This window comes from Capronia epimyces (genome assembly GCF_000585565.1).
Source record: "Capronia epimyces CBS 606.96 chromosome Unknown aczIQ-supercont1.6, whole genome shotgun sequence".
NCBI lineage: Eukaryota > Fungi > Ascomycota > Eurotiomycetes > Chaetothyriales > Herpotrichiellaceae > Capronia > Capronia epimyces.
In genome coordinates, this window is record NW_006912909.1 from 57 (window position 1) to 26,123 (window position 26,067).

Sequence of the window (26,067 nt, forward strand, 5' to 3'; positions counted from 1 at the left end):
CGAGGAGGCGAGATAGGACGGCTAGACGAGGACGGAATAGAACGAGACGAGATAGATTGAGAGGGTTGGTAGAGTTCTTGGTGTACGTCGTTCTCTTGAGCTTGCTGTTGTTGCTGTACTGCGTGGCTATCCTGCGCTAGAGTGAGCCCTCGAATACGTAGTCCAAGCTGTACTGGGGTGTCTTGGATTGTGCCCTCAGCTTCCACCTCTCCAGTTTCAGCAATAGTATCGGTCACCTGTCGCTGGGCGAGAGAGAGTAGGGTATTAGAAGCTTCAATGTCTGCTTGTATACGTTCGAGTTCTCGTTGGCGTTGTCGGTGTCGGCGGACACGAGCAGCGGTGTCTGCCCGAATTCGATCGAGTTCGAGGTTACCAGAAGAGCCTGATACCGGTCGACCGCGTTTAGGTACCGTCCTTACACCTGAATCTACCATAGTTTAATATCGAATAGCTGCGATAGAGCTGTTGTATATAAATTTTAAACTGCGAACGATAAGTATTATAACAGCACGTGATTATATCCCTAGATTGTAACAGTATGTGATAAAAAGAGGAAAGTCTTGGCAAAGTCTTTGAAATCCGTAAACTTTAGAGACCTCTAACTTTCTATACTAGCGTCCTATAGTTATAAACTTAGTATATTTCGAATCATCGAGAGAAGACGATTCGAATGGTACTAATTTTATAATATTATTCTAATAATATTGTTCTAACCCTAAGGTGGTTTCAGGTACTAGAAATGGTCGGCCACCTTTTCCGGCCACACGGCATGTCGACATTGGCGGCAAATGGGCAGTTGGATACATGCCGAGTACTAAAATAATTCGTCTACCTGAATGGACTCGCCCTCTACGGTGGTCACCATATTTAAATATAATTAACCTCACTTGACTGGGGTGGATGTGAACAATGATACACCTGACTTGTATACTTAACTGACCGACTCGACGGAACCCTTGATTCATGATGTTGAATTTAAACTTCGCTAACTCCTAATTCGCTAATTTCGCTTGATATACCGGATATAGACCCCAACCCCTTTTGAAAAATTTAGTGTTCCTCCTGTATAAAATCGTCGATTTTGGATCGCGCCTCTTACCTATAAACTGGTATTAATCCTCTTGATAACGGCGGAAGTTGTAAGTCTAATACCTCCTCTTCACTATACTCCAATTATAAAACCTCCATCGTCCGGGAACTAATCATTAATGTAAAGTGAAGTCGATCATTAATGTAAACTTTTCGCGCTAAGCCGTAACCCTAGCCTCCCATATAAAATATATGAGCAGCGATCATTAATCTATGTTGATTAATGAAACACATTTTGGATAGGTGATACATTTCATCAATAGTTTTCGTTCTGAATACAGACACCCTTGCTCTAGCATACGCATCGAAACATCTTCTTCCGCACGTCAGTGAACCTTGCTCGAACACGTGACTCTTTGAGGAACGATTCGTGACAGAAAGTCACTAATGGAACAGCCGGGTTGTACCGAGCTCTTTCATCTTCTCGAGAACAAAGTTGCTTATATGAAACTTAGTGGCCTATACTATCTAGCCGGTGTTCCTAATCAGACCAGGTCGTGTGGGCTAGTGACTGGCCTTATATATTAGGTGAATCCTAAGGCCCTTTAGGATTTCCGCAATTTTAATGTCCCTGTTTATATTGATCAGTGTGTCACGAATCAGGTTGACTTTAGGGTCAACCCCCCGCCAGCAGAGGACACGACAAGGAACTACCCAACAAGGAAGGTATAACGACCATATGGGGCGGAAGCACGTGACATGATCAGTGTGATCAGTGTGCTCAGTACAGAGCACACGGAGCACGACAGAGCAGAACAGGAAGTCAGGACTATATAGCCACGCTCCTTTCCTAGATATCAGTTAGGACCTTCATGGTCAACTTCGCTCTACCTCTGAGCATTAGGCTCATGGGAGCCTGAACCAGGACTCCACAGGGAGTGCCTGGTAGAATACACTCATTCCGCATTGATGTTTCCCTCTTTTCAAGACCCCTACGATGTTGAGGCGCTCAACACGGGACACGCCCCGGCGTGTCGGCTCAGATCGTAACACAGTGCATCGAATAGTGCGGTGTAAAACCATAACACTATAGTAGGCTTCTTAGAGATTCTGCCTATCTCGGGACGGTCAGGAGGACTAGAAAGAGTTGTCAGCTTGGAGTTGTACATCCTTTATATAAAGCCCTGAAGATATTGTGGAGGTCCCGCGTTTTTACATACCCCGCGTTTTTAGACACCCTATAGTCTGGCTTAGCTGGATACCGAGCCTGTCTTATGTGGGGCTGAGCTCAACCGTAGGAGGTTGGCTTGTCAAATCCTTCTGATCACCGAGTAATTCCACCAGTAGCAAGCTTAGACGACCGTTTTTTCCAGACTCGCCTGCTAGTGTTTGGTGTCGGTAGACATTTGCACCCGGACCGAGTGTTAGGGATCTTCATCAGACGGACCTTGATCTTAATGTTAATTCCGGTAGAGGATGGTCTATCTCCTCCCCTTTCTCGGCTGTCTATTCTACTATATCTTTCTTTCCTTGTAAGGATCGTCGAAGTCCTTAATCTCAGTTATGTGACCCAGCGGGTTATCAGTCAAAATAATCCGTTATATATTTCTAATTAACGCCTTACCTGTATCCTAGTGACAGTGTGTTCCTATATATCGTTGCCCACCATGCCTAGCTGGTCCAACACTCCAAAAGGCACGATGGCCGCCGCAGTGCTCACCAATCCTGGCCAGGCCGATCCTTCTGACTGCTTCACCTACGTTACAGACTATCCAAAGCCATCACTGCCCTCAGAGGACTGGGTGTTGATACGGGTGCGTGCAGCGGGATTGAACCGCGCAGAACTGCGAGCTCGCAACGTTGAGCATGTATCACCACTGGAGTTTGGCATGTTCATAGACGAATTCCACACTGATGCTCCGAAGGTTATGGGAGAGGAATATGTAGGTGAGGTGGAGGAAGCGGGCTCTAGCTCCGGCTTCAAGAAAGGCGAGGTAGTGTGTGGATGGGCATACGGCGGCGGTAAGCCATACGATGGAGCTTACGCTGAATACACGATTGCCCACAAGAAACGCTGCTGGAGGCTTCCTGATACGGCTCGAGAAATACCGTGGGAGGTACTGGGTGCCGTCCCAATGGGCCTTTGGACGGCATATGGCGCGATCTTCAGTGCTGGGGAGACCAAACCCGGCTCTACCGTACTCGTTCACGGTGGGACGAGCAGTGTCGGTATCTGGGCGATTCTGGTTGCCAAAGACAAAGGGTGCACAGTCATCGCAACCACACGGCAGGCAAGTAAGGTGAAAAGACTCAAAGACGCCGGTGCGGACCACGTCATACTCGAAGAGGATATCCAGAAGTCTCTCGATGAGGTCTACCGTATTGCACCAAAGGGCGTCAATACAGTGGTTGAGATCGTCGGCATCAATCATCTCAAGAAAGTCTCGATGCCCGCCTTAGCCGTCCACGGTACATGCGTCTTGATGGGGGTCCTTGATAAGGGTTGGGCTCTTCCAGAATTCGATTCCACTTACATCCCGATCACACGCAAGCTTACCACCTACACGACTATGGAGGAAGACTATGAGCCGTCGACCCGTGTGCTGGCCGAGACTATGGAAAAGATCAGGAGTGGCGTCTACAAGCCAGAAGTCTTCCTCGACAAGGCGTTTCATCTCAAGGATATTGGCAAGGCGCACCAATATATGGAAGACAACAAGGCTGTTGGGAAGATTGTTGTCACCGTGTAAAGTGATGGAGTATATACTGAACAAGTAGTTTTGGATATCATGATATGGCCAACAGCTTCCCTCTGATTGACACTGAGGGACAGAGTTACAGTGACATAAAGCTCGTGCAGAGCACACTACAGGCCGTAGCTAGCGAGACTGACATTGCAGACTGTTATACCAAGCCATATCCACATGCTTTGAATGCTGAACGAAGGTCAATCGTAATAAATCACCAGCGTAGGGCTAGTTTCGTCTGCTCGGATCTAACGAGGACGGAATTCCTTATGATTCGGATCCGGAACGACCAATATTCCCGGAACGTCATCTCTCGGCCTTCGACAGGTTTCGACATATCCATGACCATCCCCGCATTACTGGCCTCTGGCAGGCATTACGCTAATGTGGGATAAGTCTGTGCAGAGGATTGAAATAGGCGACCGTCCCAATAAACTCTCAAGTGAGGTCTTTCCCCTACACATCGCTAGCTACTCGTTCTCGATGGATAACTTAACGACAACACCTCTAGAGCGTGTCCTGACTCCTACACCAGAGAAAGGACATGGCCTGGTCATTTCGATTGCCGTGACTTTAGCTGTCATACTTTTGACGGTATGGAGCTCCAGTCAAAGTCCATACCCCGGGATTTCCATGGTCGGGAATCCCGCATCCGAAAAGACGTACTGGCCGGCGAAGATACGATGGCTCAAATCCGCCAAAGAGCTCGTCTATGGTACCCTAGCCAAGGTAATATATTGAAAAACCGCTTCTTTCGGTGCTGAGGACTGACCATCTTAAAGACCAAAACTCCTTTCCAAGTTGTGGCCGCCTCAGGGCCTCTTATCATCCTCCCACCACACTTCGTTGAAGAGATCAAAAATGACGACCGCATGACATTCAAGTCATGGCTTCAGAAGGTGAACGTTGTTGTGGTAGATATTGATATCTCACTAACTATTCCAGGACTTCTTCACCAAATACCCGGGCTTTGAAGGGTTTATCCCCGCAGTGGACAACGACGTATTTGTCAGCTCTGTCAGAATTGGCCTCACCCAGTCTCTGGGTAAGTAGATCACTCCAATTTGGTCGCCATACTATTATCTGAGCCTGATGCTGACTTATCCATCCAGCCCATTTCGTGAAGATCCTTGCAGATGAGACCAAGCTGAGCCTCAACGAGTCCCTTCCTCCAAGCAATGGTGAGCTCGATCGCTTCTTCACTCATGTGTATCCACCGGTGTGAGAGTTCTTAAAGTACTCGACGGTGTGAATTCTGGGATATTTCAAAAACTAACAGGTACTAAACCAGAATGGAAAGAAGTCCATTTCGATACCGCAGCGTTGCGAATCATTGCGCGCCTATCTTCTCGCTCATTTCTGCCGGAGCCACTCTGCCACGACGAGGAATGGCTCAAGCTCGCCGTTGACTATACCATAGATTTCTTTACTGCGGCATACATCCTCCGGCTTTTTCCGCCAATATTGCGTCCGCTTCTTCACTGGTTCCTCCCTTGGACTAGAACGCTTCGCAAAGACGTCCGGAAAGCTCGTCGTCTCATCGGACCCGAAATAGAACGCCGGAAGAAGGAGGAAGAACAGGACCTGAAGGCAGGAAGAAAGCCCAAGCAATACAGCGATGCCATCGCATGGGTGCAACAAGCGTCGTCGAAATCTGGAGATTACTGCGATCCAATTTACGGCCAGCTGAACTACTCGCTTGGAGCGGTTCATACGACCACTGTCACATTCAACAATACACTCTATAATTTGATCGCGAATCCAGAGTATATTGATGAATTACGGGCAGAACTTGTTACTGTTTTCAAAGACGCAAAAGGATGGGATAAGACTACGCTGAATAAGTTGAGGTTGATGGACAGCTGTATGAAAGAGAGCAACCGGATGGACCCTGCCACACTAAGTAAGGTTTACCCTTTGGAAGTCTGAAGACTTTCGCCAAATACGCAGAAAGTTTATGCTAACTACGGCTGCCTTGACTAGTGAGTATCAGCCGAGTCGCCAACGAAGACATCACCCTGTCTGATGGTACCAAAGTCCCCAAGGGCGCCTCCATCGGTCTTATCAATGCCGCCTCAAGGGATCCAACCATCTACGAGGATCCAGATAAGTTCAACGGTCACCGTTTCTACGATATGCGTCAAATTCCAGGCAACGAGAGCAAACATCAGTTTGTCACGACGACCGGCGATTACCTTCCGTTCGGGCACGGCAAGCATGCCTGCCCTGGACGATTCTTTGCCTCCAACGAGATCAAGATTCTTCTCACTCATTTATTGTTACAGTATGACTTCAAATTCCCGGATGATCAGGGTAAGCCGGAGATTCTCGCTCATGGATTGGATTTCGGGACCAACCCGAACGCCAGACTCTTGTATAAGTCTAGGACTCCGGAAGTGTCGCTCGACTTTTGAAGGGGTCCCCATAAGATGTGATCTAGTTACTACTTAGGTCATCATAACAGCAAGTAGCGACAATAGTATACTCCTGCATAAGCGAACAGAGGCGCCTGAGTGAGGAAGACTGTGTAGACCCCAGGTCTGTCGCTCGTGGATAGCTAATAGACCACATATGACGTCTTCCCATCGGCCAAGGGGCTATATTGTTCTGGGAGGTACGGGCCGAGTTGGAGCGGATCGCGTAGGAGTCAAGGTTGCCCTTATCAGTGGAGAGTGTCGTTATCTTTAGTCACAGGTGATCTGATATCTCGAACTACCTTGCAAAAGCAATATAACAGACAATGCTTTTGGACCTCGAAAATCGAAGAGGCAATGTATCCAATATTGAGTTCCGCCTGACGTGGTGGGAGCTGTGTCTTTGTGGGGATGGCCAACGAGCTGGCTTCTGCCAGGAAATATCGTTCGAGAAAACAAAAACCGTGCGACAACTGCCGGCGTCGTCGCGTCTGCTGTGTACGAGATGCCGAGGGTGACTGTGCCTTGTGTAGTCGGCGATCAATACCATGCACATTCAGCTCGAAGCCATCGCCGCGTAAGCGTCAAGCCAGGGCTACAGGCACGTCCGCGGACGCTCAAGAAAGTGGCAGAGAGCCAATCTATGGTGCCGGCGACGAAGAAAGCCATGTCACGGCAAACACGACGCCGACTGCGACTTTAGAGCGTAAAGGAGGCGCCGAGGGAAAATATATTGGCTTGACAGGAACCGACGATGTGTACTTCGCCGTGGACCGCTCTCACGGCCTCGGAAATGACCCGGCACGTGAAGCCTATTTCAGGGTACGGCCTAGATGGAACCATCCAACATACGGTGGCTAATTGACATCTGCGCTGTCGCAGGGACGGTCATCTTCCATACAATCAGGCTCGTCGAATACTTCTCATTTTGCTGCTCGGTCGATCGAGGCCAACGCGCCGCTGGTTCGATCTATTTTCGTCAGAGAGTCTCATCCCGCATATCCTCTGCTAGACGCCGAGCTGGCTGGGAGCGCGAAACAGTCGCGGCTGATGGCTATTGCGATTGCAATCATCACAAAATACACCTCACCAGAGTTGCAGGGCCTTCAAAATAACGTGCTCATCGAGGAGTTTACATCATCTTTGCTCCTTGAGGCGCGGTCCCCGGGACTTGAAACCATCGAAGCTGCCATATTATTCACTCAAAGAGCGCTAAGAGGACGAATGTAGGCGGCACACCTGTGCTTACCGTCTTCTGGCATATGTGGACTGACTACTTCACAGGAGCACCAGCGCACCGGGGGTGTGGGCAGTCATAGGCTGTATTATAGGGATGAGCCACGATCTTGGCCTGCATGTCGACTGTTCGACGTGGAGTATTCCCGCGGCCACAAAGAGGAGACGAAAAAGGATATGGTGGGCCGCGTACATGCAAGATAAATGGTATGCCGAAGTATGCGGGCTTTCTGCAAACCCTGAGTTTTGACAAGGATGCTCCAGGTTTGCCATGGCTCTAGGTCGACCGTCATACTTGAACGAAGCAAACACAACCACGCTCATGCTGACAGTCTCGGATTTTGAGGACTGTGATCCAGACTCGGCGAGCAACAAGCCTAGACGGTCCGAGTTGACCACTGGCATCCATTGTTTTGTCTCCATGGCCGAGTTGACGGTGATTCTGAACGAGGTTCTCCTCATCTTCTTCACTATCGGCTCTGTGGTCAGCTTGCGCGAGGCTACAGGTCAACAGATCATCGATATTGCAGACAAGATCGAGGTCAAATTGGACAATTGGCGTACCGAGTACCTCGACCCGATTCTCATGCAGCGATTCTTCCCTGACGTGACTGGTAAGGGGCACATGGCCCTGCGCTCTGGTATTATGCTAAGACCATCTTGAGCAGGCAGCTTGGAAATTGCGTACATTACTGTGCACGTCATGCTCCTTCGCGGCATCTTTCCCAAATTGTATCGTCGAAGCCTACCTTTAGACAACCATGTCAACCGTGCCGTCGCAGTCACGTCTCGTGCAATCTCGCTCGTTGAGACGTTGCAAATTAATCGCCTTAGTGCCTTCTGGTGGTCTTGTGAGTGTTCGCCCTCTCTGTGTCTGGCAGCAGTCCTGTTCATCGTTTGGCGTCCCTGCGCCGAGTATTGCTTTCGAAACCATCACTGACAATCTGGTCGCAGGCTCGGGCTTCAACTTCGCTCTGGTGGGCACTTTCATGGCCAGCCTGAAGCGGCTCTCGACTGACACCATTCGGGCCAACTACTGGGATGAACGACTCGGGTATTACTGCAAACTGCTTGCGGCGCACGGGGTCAGCTTCTGGCCAGCCAAGTTCGCCGCGACCGCACTGGACCTGATGGCGAAGAATCTGACCAAGGCCACCAGTGCTGCAGCCGGCGATGCGGGTGGTTGTGGAATGAGTGCTGCCAGTACTAGTGATGGATTTGCCAACGGGCTCGCCGAGGTGTTCACCTCGCCAGAGACGTCGTGGTCAGGAGTTTCGTATGATTTCTTCCCTCATAACCTGACCGTGTTGAACGAGGCAGACTTCTCGGCAGACTGGGCTGCCGTCGAGGGGGCAGATGCGGCCCCGTGGCAGAATTTGAATATAGCGTGATAAGGGTTGAAGATCATCCGGAAAGTGGAATAAGGGATGATAACGATGTCTTTATTCGGGGGCAGCGGTCTATCTGCTAGAATCAAACGCCATGATGTCTCCATATGCAGGCCATCGGCCAAGTGGCATGGTCTCACGGCAAACGGTTTTGAACTTGGCCCGCGGGCAACAGGACGGCAGGCGGCCAACAGTGTTGGCCGGCGGCCAGTATCCAACCCTACACCGCCGTTCTCCGTCCACATCAGCCTGAAATCTAAAGATAAGCGAAAAGGCCAGCGGATCTTAGAGCCTGAAGCTCCTCCTGCTTTCCTAGAATCGCGGGCAGCAAAGCGCCCAAGCAGCCACTAACACTGCTGCTGTATAGTTCCCTATTGTCGTCGTTGCCGTCCGCTTCCGATTTTCGCTATGCTCAGTTGTTCGTCATGCCGCCGATGTAACAGACAATGAATTCTAGGCTTCATAAGTAGCTGTCCCTACGGTCCGTGATGGGAGAAATCTGCCTTCTCCGTACCAAGCTCGATAACTAGTAAAATTTCGAGGGATAGTGGCCGACTGGCAAGAAGTGACGAGTATCAGTACACTTTGCCCCCGAGTGCTTGGGGTACCGGAAAGGCGACTGGATTAACAATATGTCGCTAATTTGCGCAGCATCGATCTTATCACCGTGTGGCAGGAAGTTCTTATTGGGACTATGTATTTCGGGCCTGAACAGCGACAGTATTGTCAGTCAGTTTCCAGGTCGGCCACGGCTTCCTTTGTTATCTGCTTGCAAGAGCAGATGGATCAACCCAGGACGGTTATAGACCGGTCCCGATGATGGCAGGAATAGAAAATGGGATTATGAAAGGTATTGACGAGGCATTTTCAGAAATCCTCTGTTTATAACTTGAAAAAGGTATCCTCTATCAATATCAAGGTTTCTTCTCTTTATGGAGCCTTACTTATCTATGTCCTATTTATCTCAACGTCTATTGCATTTTCATCTAGCCCCGAACGAGCGTGTGTACCCAAGAAACAACCGCAGCATAACCTTTTAGTGAAATCTAGAAAGAACTCCAAGATCTTGATTTCCATTGACTCCCACAGCTTCATATCAGGCATTCCAAGTGTACATTCGCCGTAACTGGGGAGTTCTTCAGTAAAACCAGCGATATTGAGGGCTGTTTGGACCCCCAGCAAGGAGCTCAGATGGAATCTCAATAGCCTTGATTGTTCTCCCATCCCTCCTATCACGCCTCTTGTTGTCGATAATCATCCAAGCGCCCAGGAGCAAGGTCAAAAAGAATCCGCAAGCGCCGAAAACAGCGGTTGTGATCAATGCAGGCAGATATTTTGGCGCATCCTTGGCCTGGAAGATGTTGCTGGACACCACACCCATGAGGTTGGCCACGGGAACTCCAATACTGGTAAGCATCATGCGCTTGTTCTCATCGGCGATGTTGTTGTTGTACCAGACATCAAGGAGCACAGAGGGTGCACTGGTCCCCCATGTCATCATGAAGCAGGCAAAGTATGCCACGTTCAATTGTGAGGTAATATCGACAGTTGCATAGATGATAAAGCCGATGCAGGTAAAGGCGAAACCAAGCGCCACGAATGGGAATCGCAGTCGAGTTAGATCTGAGGCGAACGACAGGATAAGCAACATCGCCGCGCCTGAGACATTCGGGGCCACAGTGTAGAGGTTGGTTTTCACAGTGCTATAGCCAAGCCGCTTGATGATAACAGGCAGGAACAGTGAAACGGACTGCAAGGGAACACCGAGACAAATCTCGATCCCAAGAATGATCCAGCTTGTCGGATGCTTGAAAATACCAATGGCTGATCGGAGATTGAACTTTTCTCCCACCACCGAGGAGGAATCCACCTGGATCCGATAGAAGGCCAGCTGTTTCTCTTCTTCGGTCAGGAATGTGGCACGTTGCGCGCTGTATGGCAGGAACCAAAACGCAAAAATGGCAAAAAGCATCGAACAGCCTCCTTCGATGACGAAGAGATATCTCCAATTCGCGAGGCTCCCGGAATCGATCTGGAAGACCCCGTAAGATAACAGGCCACCGAAAGCCGAAGCGATTGAGGATGCCGCGTAGAAGATGGACAGGCGCCGGGCAAGCTCGCCGCGCCTGTAGAAGGTCGTTTGGTAGTAGATCACCAGCGGGAAAAAGGCCGACTCTGCCATGCCGAGAAACCAGCGTATGGCAAAGAGCCCTGCGAAATTCTGCACAGCCACCACCATCAGGGTGAAAAATCCGAAGCTCAGCATCATGACGGGCAAGACCCTGCTGGGACCAAATTTCTTGCCCATGATGCCAAGGAAAGGAGCGGTGAGGACGTAGGGAACAAAGAAGATGGACAGAAGGAGGTTGTAATCGTCACCGGTGAGGTGCAATGTCTTCTCTAGCCCGGCGGTTTTGGCGTTTCCAAGATTCGACTTGTCCAAGGAGTTGAACAAGTACATGACCGCCAGCGTAGGCAGGATACGGAAATCGAACTTCCTCACCAGCCGTCGCTCAGCGGCCGGGTCGATGGCCATGGAGGCTGAGACTTGTCGAACCTCTCCTGCGGCAGAGATGGCTAGGACTTCGTCATCGAGGAGTTTGATGTCTTTGGAATCTTGCACTGGGCCGGTCTCGGCTTCTCTGCTGGTTTGAATCGACATTTGGAGCGGCTATGTCAGAAGTCTTCGTGTCGAGGAGTCGAGTTAAGGGGCTGGAGTGGGAGCCTGGGCTGAGTATCTGAGAGAGTCGAGGATGCTGACTGGAACGAGCGCTGTTGAGATGAGATATTTCATGGCAGACAACAGGCTCTTATATCGTTGCACCAGTATACAGGTGAATTGCTAGTGATTTGTTAGACAAGGGAAGTTGAAAGGACAAGAAACGCCCCACGCCCATGCCCACGCCCACGGCCAAAGCGAATGGCCGCCGGCGACCCAAGTTTGATGACCACTTATCATATGAGCTTTACCATGCTGCAAGCTACCGCGATGATCCCACATCCCGCAGTGCGCAACTAAGCCTTAGGCCAACTGATCGTCGCCCGTACACTGCAGAATTCTCAGCTCGCAAGGTGCTGATGCAACAAAGGGTATGTACTCGCCAGCTTGGCGCCCAAAGGCTAAGTAGGAGCTGTCACACCTATATCTCTCTTTGAGGACAAACAGCAGAATCCAATATGTCTTCGTTGCAGACTGGTAGCTCTCACCAGTATAATACAGTTTCTGCCTCTCATCAAAGCACCTCTAACCCTGCGCAGCACTAGCACCCACCCAAGAAGAGGGCGAAGCCGCTTCTCTCGATCAACATCGCGATAGACCAACAAGGCCTGCTGACTGTCACACGGCACCTGCACCTACACCTGCACTCGATGTTCCAAGCATTTGATAGTAATCGAAGCATTGCATCGCTATTCTTTTGCTCACTCTCTTCCTATCTCAAGATTCCGGACTCGCGGATGTTCCTCCTCTTCAAACTGTGATGATGTGGATGTATTCATCAGCTAAGTCTAAGTCTCGCTCAAGTGGTATCACTGACTCCTGAGACGCTGTCAGATTTAGGAGCACCATGTTATGGAGTGAACGGCCGACGGCCCAGCAAGGTTTAAAAACAAGCTCCGTGTTTTGAGCAGATATGGCAAGGCAAGTCCATGTAGTTACACGAGAAGAGCGAAGTTGACAGCCGAGTCGAGATCATTATACACCGGAACATTACCAGTCTGACTATAATCATAGGACAAATAAAGCGTGATGCTTTAGCTGAAGGGTTTGCTGTGGTGACGGTGCCGAGTCTTGTACTCATGGATATAGTCACTCTGTCCAAGCAAAGAAGGCTGCTGGAAGGGGGCAAATATGATATTCAGTGCAAAAGAATTGTTCCTTGTTTCTGCGGTCATCAGATCGTAGACAGTAGATGGCCTGACAATAGAGTTGGAAGTATTTCTTCCATGCATACGACACTTTCGCGATTATCCTCCAACCCATCACCGGCCTTCTATAGCTGTACTTCCAGCTCTAGCAGGTAAGAATTGACTCGGCCATAGCAGGCCAGTGATTCCAGCCCCCGTTTTGCAGATGGAGTCTCATTCGCATCTTCAAGCGCTCTATTCCCACGCATCCATATGTGATTGCCTTCTCTACTTCTTTGGCAGTTTATCTTGCTCGGCATAAATCTCCGAGTTATCATACCTGTACGAATGGCCAATATGGTCATCTCGTAGCTTCGCCTGTCCATTCCCGTATACGCGTTCTCTCAACGTTCCAGTGGATTCTCCTTTAGGCGCATAGCGACCTCTCTTTCGTAGTTCCGGAACCAAAAGATCAACCACATCCTCGAAAGTTCCTGGGGTCGTAACATAGCCGATGTTGAACCCATCTAAATCGGCAATATCAGCCCATTCCTCAAGAATATCCGCAACTTCTTCCGCTGTGCCAACAGGAGTAGCGCCAGATCCACCAATAGCGATAAATCTCCCGATAGTCCTTGGTGTTGGTCGAGAAATATCGTCGCCGCGATAGTCGAGAGCCGCTGCCAACGAGTGAACTCGATGATCAATAGTAGCGTCAGAGGCTACAAGTTCTCTGTCCAAGTCATACTGGCTGATGTCGATACCTGACGTATTTGAGAAGAAAGCCAAACCGGATTCCACGCTGGCGTATTTCTGGGCTTCTTGATACTTTGCTTGAGCTTCCTCGGACGTTCGCCCTATAATTGGCGTTATGGAGGCGACGACCTTGATGGACCGAGGGTCTCGGCCAGCGAGCGCAGCCTGACGGCGTATCTCTTTTACGCTGGGGGCGAGGATATGTGGCGACCGCGCAGCTACGAACACTCCTTCTGCATGGACTGAGGCGAAGCCGATGCCAGCTCTGTAAAAAGAATACCTTTGTCAGCAAGGCCAATGGAGGTGGTGCGAACCTACCCGGAGGTTCCCGCTTGAAACAAGAAGGGAGTTCGCTGAGGAGATGGGCTAAGCGCGTGAGGTCCATCGAATTTGAAATTTTCCGATCGATGATGGATGAATCGAATGCGGTCGTAATCGGCGAAGGTATCTTTTTCTGCATCCTTCACCAGCGCATCGTCTGCCCAAGAGCCCTCCCACAATCTATATAGTAAGTCAATAGATAAGCTTGCTCGGTGGTCACGGCCCTATACATACTTGTACACAGCCCGGAGAAATTCATCTGCGATTTCATAGCGACGGTCGTGCTCGACTATCTCTTTGCCAACCTTTCTCGGTCATGATATATTAGCACTTACATCAGGTCCTTCATGCTCAAGGGAGAGTATGAGAACGTACCGCCCGAGCACCTGTTTCATTGTACGAGGTAACAATATTCCACCCGATACGACCTTTTGTTAAATGATCCAAAGTAGAGAACCGCCTGGCGAACGCATACGGCGTCTCGTAAGAGGTTGAGCCCGTTATCGCGAAAGCCAGATTCTTTGTCACGGCGGCCATTGCAGAAATTGGCTGTCAGAAACCCAAACAGAAGTCAAACGTCAGATACATCTTTTCAGTCTACTAAGTTTGTTAGACGTAGATGGGACCCAACTCACGATTACTGGGTCACCCCTAGGGAATTGAGTCCCGGTCCGAATAGATGTTTCGGCTGATCCCTTGTAGCGGTCATAATGACCGTACCCATCCGCTAAGAACAAGGCAGTGATATCCCCCACGCTCCAGGATTTGGGCAAGGGTCGTCCAGTAGGTCAGATCGTGTGCCTTTGTGGAGCTCTTGTCCTTGGGGTTGCGCCATTGGCCGAATGATAAGTGACTGGGAGCGAATAGGTCGAAGGCATTGAGGAACAGAACCTTCTTCGGGGAAGCGGCTTGCTCCTGGGGAATGGGCTCGGCCATGCTGAACCTTCTACACTGATGAACGTGTAAGATGTCCAAAGAATTTTCTTCTGCAAGATACGGGTGTGAAGATGATTAAAACATAAGGGCATGATTTAGATGCCGGCACATTATGGGTCAATTTCGCAATCAGGGAACGGTACTGATTGCCCTAGATTGAAAGGTGTTTATCTCTGGACAGATGGTGCAATCCTTGTATGATTGCTGCTAGCGTCCGGTGGCATTGAAAGAGACTTAGGAGCAAGGCCAAGGGAAGTCGTGATAGCGTTGAGGGCAGGCGTGATGATCCCTCTGATTCTATTGCTGACGCTATAGTAGGTGGGGGTCCATGGAACTTACATATTATAAGTCAGCCACTTTACCGTGTTGCCCTTTTTCATCGTAGGATGGCCTCTACAACGATATTCCATAACTCATAACCTTTGTGATGATGTACAAATGCTCTCCTCCTGGTTTCGCCCTACCAATTTGGACAATGCACTGTCGCCGGTATTGATGTGGCAGTCTTCCCAACCACCAAGGCTCCATGTTTCATAAAGGACTGGGCTTTCCCTGCCGTCATGTCATTTCTCACGCTACTGTACTCATTCGTCATTGGGACGCCCCTGGAAAAGCGGGATGAGAGATTTCGAGCGGAGAAACAACGTGTGGAACGCGAGGCTGCTGGCATAGTGGAAGAGTTGCCGGACGATGTACACCCTCTGACCTAGAAGGATATCAAGCGTGGGTTAACCTCTACCCAGTCTATTCCGGTACTCCAAGAACTATAAGGGGGGTGGACGTAAATAAGAGATAGGGCAGTCCAGCCTTCTACACCCACCCCGGAGAATTCAATAGTATAGGAGCGCCTTTAGTAGAAGTGGCCGAATATAGCGATCAAGAATATCTTCTCCGTTGTAATGATTTGTTCGAGTCCTTACAGGTATATAATTACAGCCTTGTTCTCTTAAATAATCTGGACCATTAAACATAGGCTACTTACTCCTTCACTTTGGTGTAGCATAGCATGTTGGTCGGGTTGGGGCACTATGCCCAGAGTAGTTCCAGCGAGATCTAACGCAAATACCCGGATAATGAATTTGGCAAGTCGCACCAGATACTAGGGTGTAAGAGAGAGGCTCTTCTGAGGTCGAGGAGCCTAGAAGCAGCTTGACCCTATATTACTTACCTCTATTCTCCTGCTTTTACGACGCCAACAAGCCTTGCTCAGGAGTGCAAAGTAGCGTATTGTACATACCTACTCCCAGGACCTGAACCTCAATCTTCTGTCGCAATAATGGCTGTCTTATTCTAAGCATGATCGGAGGGAGGCCTGAACAATTAAGAGAGAACTTGTCGAAAGTAATCACGGGCGGCCTAACCAGCAAAGACCCATCCAGGCTATTGGCTACGCCAGAGTTAGGCAGCCGACAATGATAGTCGACAATGACAGACCTTGTCAGCGCTAATTCAAATACATACCACTATCTTATTCGTTTACCTGGTACAGTCAGCCGGGCAGTGCCTACCTAGCTTCGTGCTGGTCCCCATGAGAGGCATAGCGCCAATACCACTGTGTGAGGGAGTTATAGAGTTGGGACCAGTAGTTGAAGCGGTTACGACGTCATGAATCCAAGGCAAAATGACCTTGATGATATTGATGGTACTGATGGCACCACGATAGGCCCATAGTCGTTCAATGACATTGCGGCCATGCTATCTGAGAGACCCTGTCATTCTTCGCAAAGTCCGTTCATGTCACTGTTCCGTGTTTCGTGATGCTTACCCAAAGCGGCATATCGTGCGAGGCAAGACCTGCTTGCTCTGATGGCCAACTCTCACATTCAATACATATAAACGGGCTTGAACACGACTGCTTAGACATGAATTCATCCTTTTCCCAGATCTGTTGAACTACTTCACCAATACCCGGCTATCACAATGAAGTTCAACTCGCGAGGAGGTGTTTCCATCTTCGAACTCTTGATCTACCTTCCCGCGCTCGTTGTCGCAGCCATCGTATGCAGCCGTCATGGATTCGGCCGCAGTTCTGGCTGGGTGTTCACGCTCATCCTCTGTCTTGTCCGAATCGTTGGCGCATGCTGTCAGCTGGCAACTTATCATAAAGAAACGCAGGGTCTGGTAGAGGCCGTTGTGATCCTCGACTCCATCGGGATCTCACCGTTGCTTCTTGCGACTCTCGGTCTACTTACACGCTGGTACGTCTGTTCTCGCCCATTGACTTCTTGGGGCATACTAAAAGACATGTTCAATAGCACCGACTCGATCAGCAATCCCTCGTCGACCAAATTCAAGGCAGTTCACCTTCGACTTTTACAGCTGCTTGTCACCATTGGTTTGATCTTGTGCACCGTTGGTGGGACGAGCAGCACATCATCATCTGGAGTGTACAAACCTCAAACCACCACCAAGGCGGGTGTGCTGCTATACCTGGTTGCCTGTCTCGCTTTGGGAGTCATAGCTGCTGTCACAACGCTCAAGGTCTCAAGGGCTCCAAGCGGCGAGAAGAGACTTCTCTGGGCCGTCATCATTGCCCTTCCGTTCATCTTGGTCAGAATCGTCTACTCTCTCATAGCGGTTTATTCTCATGACCACTCTTTCAACATCATTACTGGCTCGGTCACTATACTGGTCGTCATGGCAATCCTTGAAGAAATGGTAGTAGTGGTCCTCTATCTGGGCATTGGCTTGAAGTCGGACACTCTTGCACCCGCAGAGAGGTGCCCGACTGGGAGCGGGCCATGATACGGAGGGTTTGGGGGAGGGCAGGGTAGTCAAAGCAGGCATGGGAGAACAAGGAGACAAGGTCCAATACATGCTCTAGTCGGCGCGGGCATCGCTGCAGTACACCATAGGCAGGAGCAAAAGTCTCAGCCTGGACAGCTTTGAGGGCAAGGGATCGTTGTGCAAGAAGGCGGTACCTAGAGGGATGAAAGCAACAGGTGGAACTTGAATGTTACATCCTCGGAGTTCGATAGTATAGTCATAGTGTTTGGTTTGTTGGGAGTTTCTTACAGCAATCTTGGACGCCCCTGATTTGAACGACTTCTTGCCTTTCGAGAGCTTGGACGAACTGGATATGGGTTTCCAGAAGGCCAGCCAATTTGGTAAAATTCAAGGCCTATTCGTAGCAGTTATCCAGCTCCGTCACAGCTTGCGGTGGACTAGTCGAGCGTACATTATGAATTACCAAGCCGGGGCCACTTTTACTTGGACGGGGGCGACCGTGAAGTCTGCAGGCCGGTGAAGAGCCGGACAAGAAAGAGGTGGCCAGCTTCAAAATGCCCTTGATAGAATCTTCACACGCGACTGATACCAAAGATTAGGCCATGCGCATCGGGCGAGATGTCCCTCCAGACGATCCAAGCTACGGTACCTACCTGTACGGCCCAAATCTCTGGCCCGATATGCCAGAGGAGGAGTTCAAGAATCCGATCATGACTTATCGGGAGCATATGCTTCGACTGGGTACAGAGACTATAAAGATTCTAGCAATAGGCCTGCCGTACAGCGACGATGTGTTTGACGATTTCATGCGCGATCCAGTTGCTGCCGTAAGGTTGCTGCATTATCCACCACGAGCTCAAGATGGCGACGAAGCTCTAGGAGGTCGTCCCGTCTCTGAATGTTGTCCATTTTATTATATTTACATGTTTCAATACCTGGTGCTCACACCGATTTTGGCGCCATCACCCTTCTCCTCCAGCATCCGGGTCAAGAAGGCCTCCAAGTCTTACATCCAGCCCTAGATTCTTGGATTCCTGTCCCGACGGTTGAGAACACCTATGTGGTCAATGTTGGCGACGTTCTATCTGCTTGGACCAAGGGACAATACCGAAGCGCCCTGCACCGGGTGAACAACGAAAGCACGACCAATGATCGATACAGCATTCCATTCTTCTTGGATGGGACCATGTTCGCGGTCATGAGTCCGTTGGATGGCTCCTTGACGTTGCAAACGGGGTAAACCGTGGGACAGCATTTCAACGAAAGGTGGTCGGCCGCGGACAGGAAGAAATGATTGCACTGAGGTTGAGCTTGCTTTCGTCGACTTTCATTTCCACTCTAGAGTTTCCCGCGTGCCAAGTTCAAGACGATCTCTCTTCCCGTAACCCAGGTCGTCCGCCACAACGTTGGAAAGTCCAGGGTGCTGGTGAATGTGTCCGCATAACCGAAGAATAGCATCGGGGGGATCCATCCACGCGCGTACTCGAGAGCAAAGCAGGCCTCGGGCATCTTGTACTGCTTGACAGACCCGCGATGAAGATGATGCACGCTGCCAGGGGGGTAGACTTCCGGTTCAAAGGTACCGGGTGTAAACGCCAACTGGGTGCCTGTGAGAATGTTGAAGTAGTCGTCCGCTGTATGGCGACCAGTGTGTCCTTCTGTGCCGATTGTGGTTCCTAGAGCAGAGATGAGTTTCGCATTTGGATATATTCGAATGGTCCAACAAACCAAAGATGATCAAGTACTCTGTGACGCCTGTTCCAAGATGTTAGCAGCCGATCACGGAGCATACAATCCATCCTTCTTTGGCCTCGACCTTGGCTCGCGAAAGAAGATGGACGAGGGCTGTACTCACTGGCATGAATGATGTACATAGCTCCCATCGCACCACCCGCATTGTTGAAAATCCATTCTTCGTCCAAATTCAGGTGCTTTCCATTTATCTCGTCCCCGTTCAGCTCCGCAACAATGTGATTGACAATTGCACGCGTGTCATTGCCGTATATGTCAATAGCACTGCGCGAAAGGCTGTGCAATTGATCAGGCTGGAAAATATAAAAATTTTCGAGCTTGGAGTCTAGATAGAAGTAGAGATAGGTCGGGAGAGAAAGTAGGAGAAAGATCAGAGATAAAGTGCGAGAGCTTGCCATCGTGCTTTATATGAGTTTGCAAGAGAGAGACTACAAATACACAGGTACGTACTGTAAACAAACAATAAAATAAAAGCCTCCAAGTATCTGGAGGGAGATTGGTGGTCGACCAGCTGCTGCCATTCGAATCTTTTAAAAGGGGCTTGAGTCTGGCTTGGCGCGTGGTGGCATCGTGGGGCGATTCGGATATGTACGGAGTACTGTGGAGGATCCGCCTGAAGGTTCGGGTTCTAGTTCTTGCGGTACGCTTAAAGCCTCCGAAGCCGCTGTCAGATATTCCGGCCCAAAAGGAGACGTGCTGTGTGCTCCATGAATCTGATTACATACTCCGTATCTGGACATTCTATCTGTACTCCAGAATCACACTCTTGGGCTCTTTATACACCCCCAGTGGCTTGTATTCGAGATCATAGCCAAACGCTTTGGGACCACCCAGTGCAAGTCCTCTTGGAGTATCTGTCCACCGCGTGGACCCGGTAATGCCGAGGACTGTCACTAAGAGACCATACCTGTATTCTGGCACTCCCACTGCACGACCTGATCGGCTGTCCAGTACGGAGATCAGGTCGGGTACCATGGCCAGGTATTTCTCTGAACCATCCTCAGCTTCGTGTTTCGCGTATATGTTTTCGTTTTTGAACGGAATTCTGATCTGGCCTCCGCTAGCCAATGCCTGGGATCTCTTCTGACGGCTGTTCCCGATGCCGCCGGTCTCCTCCTCTTCCTCGGCGGGAAGTTGTTGAATGACGATCTCACCGTACGAATGTGCTTTGTGGAGTCGGCGCTCGACGGCGACAATCTTGCCGCGAAATAGCACCCTGGCAGACTCCGGGCCACCGACTTCGCGGATGATATCGTCGGCAACCGTGACCATGGTGTTGTTGATCTCTGCCCGAGCGACGCAGCGCCCAATGCGCCAGGCGAGGGACAGCGTGTTGCGGACGCCGTACGAGAGGATGTGGTCCCTTGTGGTGGGCTTCATGGCCAGCCCGACGAGTGAACCCATCTCGGACGACACGGCGCGCAAGGCTCGATCGACAATTTCGTCGTCGGTCGTCTGGGTCATGACTAAGGTCTTGCCGTCGCCGGAAGCAATCGCGCACGGCACAAGATTTCCCGGCGCATGCACGCAGAGCGTGGTCTGCCAGATCATCGGGTATGCCCGGCCTACGACAGAGATTCATTGTGTCAGTGAGAGAGTCCTGATACGCGGCAAATGAAATGGGAATGACGGCGAGAATTGACCTACCCATCCAGTCGGCATCGATAGTTGGCACTGAAAAGTTTTTGCTGGAACCGACCAACATGCTTAACAGACCACAGGCACCTCCGATCTCGATGGTCATGAACGCGTCGAAATGATCGTCGCCGAGGTACTTTTGCAGTTCTTCAGTGGCCTGGCGATTCTCAGGCCCGGTCAACCGCTCTCCAAAGACCTGTGGTGATCCAAGATAGCCACCCCCTATGGATGACTGTTAGTACTGGACAGGATTAACAACTGGCGCATGGCTCACAGTATATTCGGGCATCTGATGGCAAGGAGGCCGCGTCGATAATTCGGGCAACATGGCCATCACGGAGCTGGGCTCGCAGTCTTAGGAATTCCGAGTATGGCGAACCACCACCTCCACATCCCAGAATATAGCAGCCGTCGGCGATCCAGGCAAGGTCACGCTCCGAAACAATCCATTCGTGAATACCGGTTGTCAGATTCTTCGACACTTGGGGGCGATAAGCATCGATGTCGAATGCCTGTTGCTCGCCGTCGACATGTAAGTCTAAAGATTTGGTCTGGTTTCCAGTCTCTGATCGACCTTCTTCCTCTTCCTCCGTATCATCATCGTGTATCGTGTCCTCTAGATTGATATGATTATGCGAGAGGTCACCAACGGCCCTGACGAGGACTCGGACCTGGTTGGCAACATATTGCAAGGGGATGACATCGACTTCAGCTATGGAAATTGTTCCGGCCTCGGCTCCTGCGCTGATGGCGGCTTCAATCGCTCGCTTCTTAGCATGCTCGACTATCTGAGCAGTCGACTGCTCGGCGGTACTTTCAATCGAATCGAGGGCACCGCTCACCTTGGATGTTGCAGCCCCAATCGCGTTGGCAACCGAGTGCAACCTGGGACGAATGATCTGTGACACGCCCCGGATGCCGTCTGGAACGATGATAGAGCCTCCACCAACCAACAGAAGTGGGATAGGGTCGGGCGACGTCTTCATATCATCGACAGCAGACTCGACCATGGCTTTTATTCTGGCAAGGGATTTTTGAATGAGCCGAGGATCCAAGTGCTTGACGAGCTCGCCGTCGCCAATGTCCTCGCCCACTGCTGCCACGGCAACATCCGTGGTGGTGAGAACACTGCCACCGAAAACGAGGGCCTGGGTGGTCAGATCATTGCCCACTGAGGTCGGGCCTATCGCAAGGCGCTCTTCGGTTTCGTGAATGAGTGAACCACCTCCAAGACCGATGGACGTCACATGAGGCATGCCAAAGTTGACCCTCACGCCAGCCACGGTAGAATAAGCAGAAGATTGACGTGGGAAGCCAGACGGAAGAAGAACACCAATGTCGCTGGTAGTTCCACCCACATCGAGCACCAAGGTCGATACGCCTGTTTCCTTGGCCAGCTTCAGCTCCAGCTTGCCGAGATAGGCGGCCCCTCGCATCGAGTTCGTCGGTCCGGATGAAAAGGTGCGAATGGGTAGACGAGTGGCAGCCTCAGCATCGATCAAGCTTCCATCGTTTTGGGTCAGATACAATCCGCAGTGAAGATTGAGTCGTTTCATGGCAAGCTTGAAGCCTCGGATTGTATGCCGTGCGAACTTCAATATGGAGGCGTTGAGAATCGACGCGTTCTCTCTCTCCAGGAAACCAATCTGAGAGACGTCGGAAGAGCAGACCACATCCACGTCGGGCAGCTCACGCTGTATAATGTCTCGAACGCTTGCCTCCTGGTGGAAATGTCGGTCAATGGGGGAATAAACTCCCGAGACCACAATAGAGTCAATCCCCTTCGCTTTGATCAGGCGGCACTGCTCTCTGACCTGGTCCTCGTTGATGGGGCTCTCTTGAGCGCCATCAATGTGCAGTCCTCCATCGACCCAGCCGTAGTAACCGTGCAAGCTCTCTTTGAGAGCGGGAGGGAAGTCTGCAAACGGTGGCACATCTCTTGTAAAGGACCTGGACAACCGAATGACCGCGACTTTGGATAATCGGCGAATGTCATTTTCAACCACGGCGTTGATGAAATGGGTGGTGCCAATAATAAGGCATGCGACATCATCTACCGAGATCTTAGACTGCTGCAGGACACTACGGACCGCTGTCTCTATCCCGTCCGTGACGTTTGGCTGTGATGTGGGAGCCTTGTGAGTGGCAATAACCCCGAGCGTAGACGACTCGGCCTGGCCGAGATCAAGAATGACTGCATCTGTGTTTGTACCGCCAACATCAACGCCTATACGATACGGCCTTGCGCTGCCTGCGACAGCTTGGGAAACCATGATGTGTGAGTATGAACATTCCCCGATAGCTGTCGCCAGCCTCGAGCAGCTGTTTCGCTCTAAAGATACTATATTAGCCTCCAAGGCTTTCCAGAACTTCTTTGGTCGTGACACTGTACGAGGCCAAAGTTGCAGAAATTGTCCCATTTGCACTAAAATGATGTCTTTCAGAATTGACTCCGTTATGGATCCGCAGACTACGTCCCGTCCGAGCTTTTCGATAACCATGGCCACGAGGTGGGAAATGGAGGGAAAAGCACGTTATTATTAGTCCTAAAAGACGTTAATGGGGAGGGAAAGTGGATCTGTCGGTACGGTAGATACCCCGTACAAAGGACCAGATATCCTGCAGTCACCCCTACTCCGTTGGTGATATGGTCCTTGGCAAGCATCGTAACTCTGGATTCTGTGTACTATTCTAACTAACATCGCCGTGCCCAAGGAGCACCCTTTATCTGCGAAATGGTAGAAAAGGCTTGATCAACATTTGACATGGACAAGTACATCTTCACTTGGTAGCTACCAAGATCCATATAATGCCTCAAAGAAAAGGCTGTGCCGTTGGATATCCACAAACTACACCATGATTCCGGACACGGACGCTGAGGAAAACTCTCGAAACTCTTCGGAGTTTGTGGTTCAGAGATCTCGCCCTGAGAAGGCTGTCTGGGCCATGCGGCCTGCCAACTGCCCTAGAGGAGATCGGAATCTGAATTCGGGAACCTCTACGTCCGATCCCAGGACCAGATCCTGGGTACTCAAGGCCTAGAAGCATTTAGCGTTCCAATAGGTTGGTATCCTATGAACAAACTTTTCTTTGTGAGCTCGTAATTGAACCACTGTATGGCGTCTTCACGCGCCTGATCACACCAGAGCATAGTGGAGACATCATCCGTTATCTAAGTCCACGTGGTGGTGTAGATCGCCTATCCTATATATCTTGGGCGATCTAGTATGACTTGCATTATGCCGGCCCTCTTACAGCTGTCTAGTCAACTCTTGTTTGCAAAGGATTCAGAACCATGGTCTCGTTCGGTAGGATTTCCCGCACGCTCGCCGTCCGCGATCGCGAGGGCAATCAAGTCGATGGCTGGAAGAACCCCGATCTGATTCCTCTTCCACCTTGTAAGTCATCACCATAACCACTTGAGCGAATGGCAGAGCTGCCTGCTGACATTTTTGCCGTTGCAGCTCGTCGGACCTGGGTTGATCTTGACTTTGTGGGACTCTGGAGTACCTCCTTTGTGACCATCTTTGGCTGGCAGGCAATTTCTTCCATCTTATCGCTTGGCCTCAATGTCTGGCAGGCCTTCCTCTGTAACCTGATCGCCAAGTTGATCCAAGTCGGCGTTGTTCTTTCTCTGGGATGGTGAGCGGAAGCATTCATATCCACAACCGCCTCGCCAGACACGCTGACTTTCCCAGGATTGGCGGTCAGTGGCACATTGGCTTTACGGTCAGCTCGAGATTCACCTTCGGGATTTGGGGATCTTTCCTGCCAATCATAATAAGAGTCTTGCTGTGCTGTGGTATGTGAACACGACGCTACTGAAGTCCCTGGGGCAATATCTGACTCTTTTCGCAGTGTGGTACGGGGTGCAGAGCTTCACGGGAGGAATGTTGGTGTCGGCAGTCTTATCGACCATCTTCCCGTCATATCAGCATATGAAGAACACCCTGCCGGCGTCTGCTGCCATGACAACGAAACAGTTTGTAGGCTTTGTTGTTTACAATATCAGTGAGTGTCGTGTCCTCGTGCAATCGGCCCATGGCTAACCAGACTACAGTTGCGATACCCTTCCTCTACGTCCCGCCTCACAAGCTCCGAACTCCTTTCAAGGTCTGCATGACCATCAGTGCCCTAACCATCTTTTCCATGTCTGTAGGCCTGATGGCGGCAGCGCATGGTGCCGGGGATCTCGTTCACACTGGTGTGTCCGTATCAGGCGGCTCACAGCTCGGATGGGGCTGGGTCCACGGCATCACCACTGTGATCGGCTCCGGAGTGGTGGGAATGACCAGCCAAAGTGATTTTAACAGGTTCGCCCGAAGACCCGGTAACCAGGTCTTTGGGCAAACCTTTGCCGTCTTGTTCTTTGGCAACCTCGTCCCGCTTTTCGGCCTCCTCGGTACGTCTGCTGCGGGAAAGCTCTACGGCGACATTACCGAGTTGGGTCTGTGGAATCCGCCAGCCATTGTAGATGTTTGGCTCTCCACCAGCTACCACAGTCCCAAGATGAGGGCCGCCTCGTTTTTCACCTCCTTCGGCTTACTTTGCAGCACTCTGGCCTTGAACACGGTGGAGAACGGGATTTCGGGTGGCATGGATTTTGCAGGGCTCCTCCCGCGCTACTTTAACATTCGAAGAGGCTCCTACGCCATTGCCATTATTGGCATCCTCATCCAGCCGTGGCAGATTGTCAGCAAGGCTTCTGTCTTCACCGCCGTCCTCAGCAGCTTTGGCGTCATCCTTGGTCCATTGATCGGGGTCTTCACCGCCGACTTCTTCATCGTGCGCAAGCGCAGAGTCAAACTTTCCGACCTTTACAATCCTTCTCCGGACAGTATCTATTGGTTCTGGCATGGCTTCAACTGGAGAGCCTTTGTGGCCTGGTTTCTTGGATTTGCACCGTTTGTCCCTGGAATTGCCTCGGTCAATCCGGCAAACGATGGAAAACTTCCCATCGGCTTGATCCAGACATTCTACACGGGGTTTCTGACCGGCTATGTCATCGCCTTTGCGATTCATGTCCTTCTCAACCGTATCTCGCCTCCTTTCGCTCAATACGAAATTGACGAGTACGATGTTTTTGACTCATTCGAGCCGGACGAAGCGGCCAAAATCGGTATGTTGAAGATTGGCGACACCCGCGGTGAGGACGTACCCGGCTTCACCATGACCACCGACGAGCGAAAAGAGCCTTTGCACAGCTGGTCTCGGGCGTGATTATGCTCTTTGGGGTGACATTATTGGTAGTGCGAAGTAGTAGGGTTGAATATCGTT

The 26,067-nt window shown here is 50.7% G+C and overlaps 10 protein-coding genes across 10 annotated transcripts; 6 read left to right on the plus strand and 4 right to left on the minus strand.

Moving 5' to 3' along the window:
• Positions 1-2,696: 2,696 nt before the first annotated feature.
• A1O3_06870 (uncharacterized protein) lies at positions 2,697-3,779 on the plus strand (the record flags this gene model as incomplete). The annotated part of the gene is made up of 1 exon (XM_007736986.1): positions 2,697-3,779. One exon carries the CDS (start codon positions 2,697-2,699, stop codon positions 3,777-3,779), a length of 1,083 nt encoding a protein of 360 aa, XP_007735176.1.
• Positions 3,780-4,409: 630 nt separating this feature from the next.
• A1O3_06871 (uncharacterized protein) lies at positions 4,410-6,190 on the plus strand (the record flags this gene model as incomplete). The annotated part of the gene is made up of 6 exons (XM_007736987.1): positions 4,410-4,505; positions 4,559-4,690; positions 4,722-4,821; positions 4,889-4,957; positions 5,068-5,679; positions 5,760-6,190. The coding sequence occupies 6 exons, from the start codon at positions 4,410-4,412 to the stop codon at positions 6,188-6,190; spliced, it is 1,440 nt and encodes a 479-aa protein (XP_007735177.1).
• Positions 6,191-6,738: 548 nt separating this feature from the next.
• Positions 6,739-8,817, plus strand: A1O3_06872 (uncharacterized protein; the record flags this gene model as incomplete). The annotated part of the gene is made up of 7 exons (XM_007736988.1): positions 6,739-6,767; positions 6,823-7,012; positions 7,073-7,416; positions 7,475-7,633; positions 7,691-8,040; positions 8,095-8,277; positions 8,381-8,817. 7 exons carry the CDS (start codon positions 6,739-6,741, stop codon positions 8,815-8,817), a joined length of 1,692 nt encoding a protein of 563 aa, XP_007735178.1.
• A 1,135-nt stretch (positions 8,818-9,952) lies between these two features.
• Positions 9,953-11,476, minus strand: A1O3_06873 (uncharacterized protein; the record flags this gene model as incomplete). The annotated part of the gene is made up of 1 exon (XM_007736989.1): positions 9,953-11,476. One exon carries the CDS (start codon positions 11,474-11,476, stop codon positions 9,953-9,955), a length of 1,524 nt encoding a protein of 507 aa, XP_007735179.1.
• A 1,472-nt stretch (positions 11,477-12,948) lies between these two features.
• Positions 12,949-14,673, minus strand: A1O3_06874 (uncharacterized protein; the record flags this gene model as incomplete). The annotated part of the gene is made up of 5 exons (XM_007736990.1): positions 12,949-13,681; positions 13,735-13,917; positions 13,972-14,042; positions 14,113-14,286; positions 14,458-14,673. 5 exons carry the CDS (start codon positions 14,671-14,673, stop codon positions 12,949-12,951), a joined length of 1,377 nt encoding a protein of 458 aa, XP_007735180.1.
• Positions 14,674-16,593: 1,920 nt separating this feature from the next.
• On the plus strand, positions 16,594-17,418 carry A1O3_06875 (uncharacterized protein; the record flags this gene model as incomplete). Its single annotated transcript, XM_007736991.1, has 2 exons — positions 16,594-16,871; positions 16,929-17,418. 2 exons carry the CDS (start codon positions 16,594-16,596, stop codon positions 17,416-17,418), a joined length of 768 nt encoding a protein of 255 aa, XP_007735181.1.
• A 584-nt stretch (positions 17,419-18,002) lies between these two features.
• A1O3_06876 (uncharacterized protein) lies at positions 18,003-18,640 on the plus strand (the record flags this gene model as incomplete). Its single annotated transcript, XM_007736992.1, has 2 exons — positions 18,003-18,227; positions 18,380-18,640. The coding sequence occupies 2 exons, from the start codon at positions 18,003-18,005 to the stop codon at positions 18,638-18,640; spliced, it is 486 nt and encodes a 161-aa protein (XP_007735182.1).
• Positions 18,641-18,738: 98 nt separating this feature from the next.
• A1O3_06877 (C-8 sterol isomerase) lies at positions 18,739-19,550 on the minus strand (the record flags this gene model as incomplete). Its single annotated transcript, XM_007736993.1, has 3 exons — positions 18,739-19,076; positions 19,129-19,155; positions 19,256-19,550. 3 exons carry the CDS (start codon positions 19,548-19,550, stop codon positions 18,739-18,741), a joined length of 660 nt encoding a protein of 219 aa, XP_007735183.1.
• Positions 19,551-19,893: 343 nt separating this feature from the next.
• Positions 19,894-23,063, minus strand: A1O3_06878 (uncharacterized protein; the record flags this gene model as incomplete). The annotated part of the gene is made up of 3 exons (XM_007736994.1): positions 19,894-20,717; positions 20,800-21,012; positions 21,065-23,063. 3 exons carry the CDS (start codon positions 23,061-23,063, stop codon positions 19,894-19,896), a joined length of 3,036 nt encoding a protein of 1,011 aa, XP_007735184.1.
• Positions 23,064-24,085: 1,022 nt separating this feature from the next.
• A1O3_06879 (uncharacterized protein) lies at positions 24,086-26,010 on the plus strand (the record flags this gene model as incomplete). The annotated part of the gene is made up of 5 exons (XM_007736995.1): positions 24,086-24,188; positions 24,255-24,432; positions 24,489-24,592; positions 24,649-24,801; positions 24,851-26,010. The coding sequence occupies 5 exons, from the start codon at positions 24,086-24,088 to the stop codon at positions 26,008-26,010; spliced, it is 1,698 nt and encodes a 565-aa protein (XP_007735185.1).
• Positions 26,011-26,067: the final 57 nt, after the last annotated feature.